Source organism: Sinocyclocheilus rhinocerous, unplaced genomic scaffold (assembly GCF_001515625.1).
Source record: "Sinocyclocheilus rhinocerous isolate Xijiao unplaced genomic scaffold, SAMN03320098_v1.1 scaffold1334, whole genome shotgun sequence".
Taxonomy (NCBI): domain Eukaryota; kingdom Metazoa; phylum Chordata; class Actinopteri; order Cypriniformes; family Cyprinidae; genus Sinocyclocheilus; species Sinocyclocheilus rhinocerous.
The window spans coordinates 322,584-328,583 of record NW_015626864.1 but is presented as its reverse complement, the minus strand read 5'-3'; the positions used below and the strand labels follow the sequence as shown (position 1 = coordinate 328,583).

The window sequence follows — 6,000 nt, the reverse complement described above, 5'->3', positions numbered from 1 at the left end:
TGATTCCAAATAGAAATTGTAGATAATGCCAAGATATATACTGTATATCACATTTCAGACAAAAAATACAGAGATATGATTTTTTTTTTTTGGCCATATCATCCAGCCCTACGTCCAAGACCAAGACTAGACCACTTGAGACTTAGATCCAGACCAATACTTATCCCTGAGAGCCATACCAAGGGCTGTCCAAGAACCAACTAGTAAATTTCAGTGAGCCAAGTTGCTGAATTGACTGCAGCATTCATTTATAATGTTGAACACCTATTAACGAGAAGTTATTCAACAGATACAATGTTTTTGTTGAAAAATTTCATGTTATGACCATTTTATTAGCTTATTTTTCACCGGGTCAAAAATGACCCAGAATACAAAAATAGTTTGCAGGGTTTTTTTTTATTATTATATTTTTTTTTTTCATATATTATGATGTTGTGATGCCTAAATCACTTGTAGTCTTTAAAATGATTGATTTTAGTTTTTAGTGTTTTATTTCTAATTTATTTAGACAAAATGTGCAGCGTTTTAATATCAGGCATTAATCGGTTATTGGCCATGACATTTAAAGTGATTATCAGCTTTTCAAAATGGGCCAGAATGCTAATATCAGTGCATCCCTAACCACAGTGAATGTCATACCTGTGTCAGGTGTTCACCCGTGAATGCATGAGCCACTACCTGCGAGTGTTCAACTTCCTGTGGAGGGCTAAAAGAATGGAGTACATCCTCACAGATATATGGAAGGGTCAAATGTGTAATGCCAAACTGCTGAAGAGCATGCCGGGTGAGTGCTGTTTTCATTCTGTTAGATGTTATAAAACCAACTTAATCTGTTTGCCAGATCTACCTATCTCAGCAGACAGATGAGAGATGTGTGCTGTGTATTTGCGCAGAGCTCTCTGGTGTGCTGCACCAATGTCACGTTCTCGCTTCCGAGATGGTTCACTTCATTCATCAGATGCAGTATTACATCACATTTGAGGTACGTCCTTCTGTATGTTTGTCTTTTTCCTGTTTCTCCTTTCAACATTTGAGCCATATTATTTATCATATTTTTTTTGTGTCACTCTAGGTGTTGGAATGCTCTTGGGATGAGCTGTGGAATAAGGTCCAGCAGGCTCAGGATCTGGATCACATTATAGCAGCTCATGACGTTTTCCTGGACTCCATCATTTCTCGCTGCCTGCTGGATGTGAACAACAGGGTACGATGCACTTACACAGGGTAATTGTGTACCGGTGGTTATCCTTCGTACTTGTCCTCATTTCTGTAACTCTGTTGTCCTCTGTGTGTGTTTGCAGTCTCTGTTGAATCAGTTGCGCGCAGTGTTTGATCAGATCATTGAGTTCCAGAATGCTCAGGACACACTTTACCGCTCCGCTCTAGAAGAGCTGCAGCTACGCATCCAATTTGAGGACAAGAAGAGACAGAGGGAAGAAATGGTATGTACAGACAGTCAATCAAATCAGTGCTTTTCCACACATTTAATGCAAGTTGAATTCATTGAATCATTGTGCTTTCATCCTGTATACTGTATGCAGTCCAAAAAAAATTTTTGGGCACATTTTGACAAGTGAAATCAGAACATTTACCAGCTACTTAGTGGCCATGAAACAATTTTTTTTGTTATATGTATTTTTTCCACTTGAGAATGGGATTATTTAAAATGGGAACTGTTTATTCCTTGCAAACCTGTGACAAACAAGCATAGCATCATTATTACGTGCAGCATCACCAAAATATGATCTTCATATCTCTACTTTTTAAAACCTCCAGAATGTCTTGCCCCACAGATTTTCTACTTCTAGTGTAATACTGTAGACAGATATTGCTTATAACTGATGGAGGGTAATTTTTTAAAAGAAAATTTAAAATGTATCACCATTTCCTCAAAAATATTAAGCAGCACAACAGTTTTCATTGGTAATAATGCCATTGATAATAATAAAACAATGTTTCTTGAGCAGCAAATCAGCATATCAGAATGATTTCTGATGGATCATGTGACACTGAAGACACTGGAGTAATCAAAGCTGAAAATTCAGTTTTTCATCACAGGAGTAAATTACATTTTAAAATATATTTAAACAGAAACAGTTTCTTTAAATTGTAATATTTCACAATATTACTGTTTTTACTGCATTTTTGATCAAATTAATGCAGCTTGGTGAGCATAAGGGGTTTCAGAAACATTTGTAAAACATTTACCAAATCCATATGCTCAAAAACAAAGATGGCCATTGCTATAACCTGAAGTTCAAAGAAGGCAAGACTTCTTTAAGCAAGAACATTCCTAATGGTTAAGTCACATGTTCAGTGTGTCCATCGCTGTAATGGCGTCTGATAATCTCCATGCAAAGAGAATTATGTTCCACTCCTTTAGTTGAGTCTGAAAAGTGGCCATTAGCAAAGGTATAGGCCAAAACAAGAGTGGCTGATCCTTTTATGGGGACGGTGTTGGTTTTCAATCGTCATTGATTTTTATTTTCTTCTGTAAACAAATGTGTGTGATTGTGTGAGTGTCTTTTTCTGTGCTTGTTTATAGCTCTGTTTCTGTGTGTTTCAGGGTGAGTGGGGTGTAACAGCAGAGCAGGAGGCTGAGGAAAACAGACGTGTGCAGGAGTTTAAAGACACCATACCAAAAATGTGCTCTCAGCTCAGATTACTCACACACTTCTATCAGGTACCCTACATACCCTTTCATACACTTTAATATGCTCACTTTTTCATGCATGAAAAAGTGCTGAACCAGCAGGGATCAGCGTGAGAGAACATGCTTAATGGTGTATAGTAGAGCATTTTATGCTGATCCACACATTACGTCTGCTACAACACTTAATGTGAATTTTTTTACAATTACAGCAGAATGTGGTTTATACTTACCACATATCGTACTTGATAATACTAGATAATAATGTAGAATGAACATTGATCGATCATGTTTATATGAACATAATTTTCTGATTAAAGCCCATATTCTGGTTAAACCCTTTATTATGGAAAGACATTTATTTGCTTTAGAGCTATTTGAATATTATTGTAATATAAATGTAATCAATATATTTTGAATAAACTAAGACATGCTCCTTGTTTTCTCACTATAATCCTGTGGAAATACTGGAGATATTAAACGCATAATTGGAATATGTCCAAATTTCATTATTAGAATTGTCATGTAAACTTTTGTCTCTTTTCAGTATACTAATATGTCTTGACGATTATTGATAATTATTTTGGTTATGACCGATATTATCAATGTTTATCATCAATTTGCATGCTTGGAGGTTTAAAAAAATTATATGTATTTTTTCAAAAATGAATATAATGTTTTATATTAATTTATAATGTAATTAAAAAAAAGATTAAGTATTAAAAGAAGAAAAATTCAAAAGAAAAACCGTATGAAATCATATGACAGTCATAGTTTAAGCTCCTTGTTTTCTCACTATAATCCTGTGGAAATACTGGAGATATTAAACGCATAATTGGAATATGTCCAAATTTCATTATTAGAATTGTCATGTAAACTTTTGTCTCTTTTCAGTATACTAATATGTCTTGACGATTATTGATAATTATTTTGGTTATGACCGATATTATCAATGTTTATCATCAATTTGCATGCTTGGAGGTTTAAAAAAATTATATGTATTTTTTCAAAAATGAATATAATGTTTTATATTAATTTATAATGTAATTTAAAAAAAGATTAAGTATTAAAAGAAGAAAAATTCAAAAGAAAAACCGTATTAAATCATATGACAGTCATAGTTTAAAAATTGTACTGTATATTAAAACAGACGAATAAACGTTTTTGAAAACTTTGACACAAAACCTGACAAAAAACTACTTGAAATAAGTCCTGATATGATCTGCTTTAAATATGAACCAATACTGATAATTTCAAACCTGCTAATGTTGATTCATAACGATTAAGAGTCATCTATATACCACTAAAACTATTTAAATTATATTTATTTATTTAGGGACAATTCACAGTATATGTACTGTAACATTATTAGCTTAAAGATACATTTCATCCGTTGTCCCTGGGTGGCAGCTACAATACCAAGAGATAGAAACATGTGAACTCGGTGTAAGAGTCTAGTAAGCTCAACATTGTGTACAAACAAGCATCTGAAGCTCATATAACCCTGAGATGGTTCTTTCTCTTGTCCTTTAGGGCATAGTGCAGGAGTTTCTGCGGCTGCTAATGACGGATGAGAGTCTTCAGTTCCTCAGTTTCCGTCTGGACTTCAATGAGCACTACAAGGCTCGTGATCCGCGCCTGCGGCCCTCGCTAGGGGCCACTAGAGGGAGACGAAGCTCTAACATCTGACCTTGCAGACTTTGGGAAAGTTAATGTTATGTGGATGCTGTCAAGAGACTGTTTATTAATAGGGCTACTCAGAATTTTTCTGGCGCTCTGTAAGAAACTCATATAACAGGGAAACTGTTTATAGAATATCCTATTTCACTGTCATCGCCAAATAATTTCAGTCACACACAGTCGACTATCTAGTGGTTTTACAGTGTAATTGTCAGTAGCACAAGGTCACAGGTCTGTTGTGTTTTTGTTTGTTTTTCTTCAGTTAATGTGTGAATATTAGCTTTTGTGTTGTTTTTGTAAAGAATTGTGTTTGTGTTTACATTTTTGGTAATATTTAAGTCTATTTGTTATTTACATTGATTGATTTTCTTCTAGTGCCCTTTCTTTTTTCATTTTGAAGCGAGTTTGTTTGCCTTAATGTCTCCTGATGTTGAAAAAAAAGACACATCTGGCTGTGAAGTCAGTCAATTTCTCTGGTGCTTTTGTGGCATCCTCTGGTTCTGGATCAATGTTGAAGGAACCTTTTCCTCTTTTGAGTCCATTTTCATTATTACATATATATATTTTTGTTGTTAAGTTTGTAATTATACAGGCCGTGATCTTTGTACTGCGTGTAAAAAAAAAAAAACTTAAATGTCAACCAGTTCTTTAATTTATATGAATGGACCTGTAAAATTACATGCACTTAAATTAACTACATGACCTCTGTAAGATCCTGTAAACTCACCTCATTTCGTACATGCAAAATCAATTACCCACAATGCTGTGTGATCTTATCGAGCGTCAGGTTGATACTGTGAGGACAAAGTTACTATTCTGAAGTATTGGATTATTATGGGCAAGATTATAGATTGCTGTTGTAGTGTTTATCCCTTGTCTTTCCCATGTTCATGAAATGTATTGATGGAAATGGCTTGGTAAAGCTGGTGAAAATTTGTCTCGCCCTCCTCCCCAGTAGTGCACACTTTTGTGGTGAAGATGAAAATTGACTGATACATTTCTTTTGTCCTTGGATTCAATGGAAAAGACAGCGAGGTGCCACTGCAAGTTTTTTTTTTTTTATCGGTCTTTTAATATGTCGCAGAGATTTGAGGGTGAAGCAGAGTAAAATGATTGTCCATTAAAGGGTTTGAAACTCCTTCACTGTATAGCACACGTGTACAAAAGCAGAGTTCAAAATGAGCAAACATCCTGTCATTCTTTTCTCGAACAAATAAACCTTTTTATATAAAAATGTGGTCACTTTCCTTTTGGTTTTAAAGGTAAATTCAAAGTGCTAGTATCAATAAAGATGTGGTTCATAATTCAAATTAAAATGTGAGCAAGATATTTTATTACTAAGTTTTTAGACTTAATTTTAATATTCAAGATCGTTAACTATTGAACAACAGAATTGTGATATTTTACTGAAAGCTTTTGTGAAGTTGGTGTACTTGAGTTTGTTGCACTGATTTTATTGCCTTAAAATTACAGCAACAATAAAACTTACAGCTATACAAACTATACAGCTGAAAAGATAATTGTAATGAAAAGCTTGGTTAGTTGTAATGGATTGTACAGTAATTGTACATTTATGTATAATTGATGTAAATTTTATTATTTAGTAATTTGCATATATTACAGTGTTTACAATACAATCTCATGCATATGGTATTAAATTTTAGTTTATA

The 6,000-nt window shown here is 34.0% G+C and overlaps 1 protein-coding gene across 1 annotated transcript in view; it reads left to right on the top strand.

Moving 5' to 3' along the window:
• The window catches only part of LOC107718870 (gamma-tubulin complex component 3 homolog), a 22,697-nt gene extending 17,739 nt beyond the window's left edge, over positions 1 to 4,958 (top strand). Inside the window, exons 17-22 of the mRNA XM_016526111.1 lie at positions 649 to 784; positions 894 to 982; positions 1,073 to 1,204; positions 1,302 to 1,442; positions 2,567 to 2,683; positions 4,184 to 4,958. Of these exons, the coding sequence (XP_016381597.1) occupies positions 649 to 784; positions 894 to 982; positions 1,073 to 1,204; positions 1,302 to 1,442; positions 2,567 to 2,683; positions 4,184 to 4,339 (771 nt within the window). The 3' untranslated portion in view covers positions 4,340 to 4,958. The remainder of the gene's footprint in view (positions 1 to 648; positions 785 to 893; positions 983 to 1,072; positions 1,205 to 1,301; positions 1,443 to 2,566; positions 2,684 to 4,183) is intronic.
• Positions 4,959 to 6,000: the final 1,042 nt, after the last annotated feature.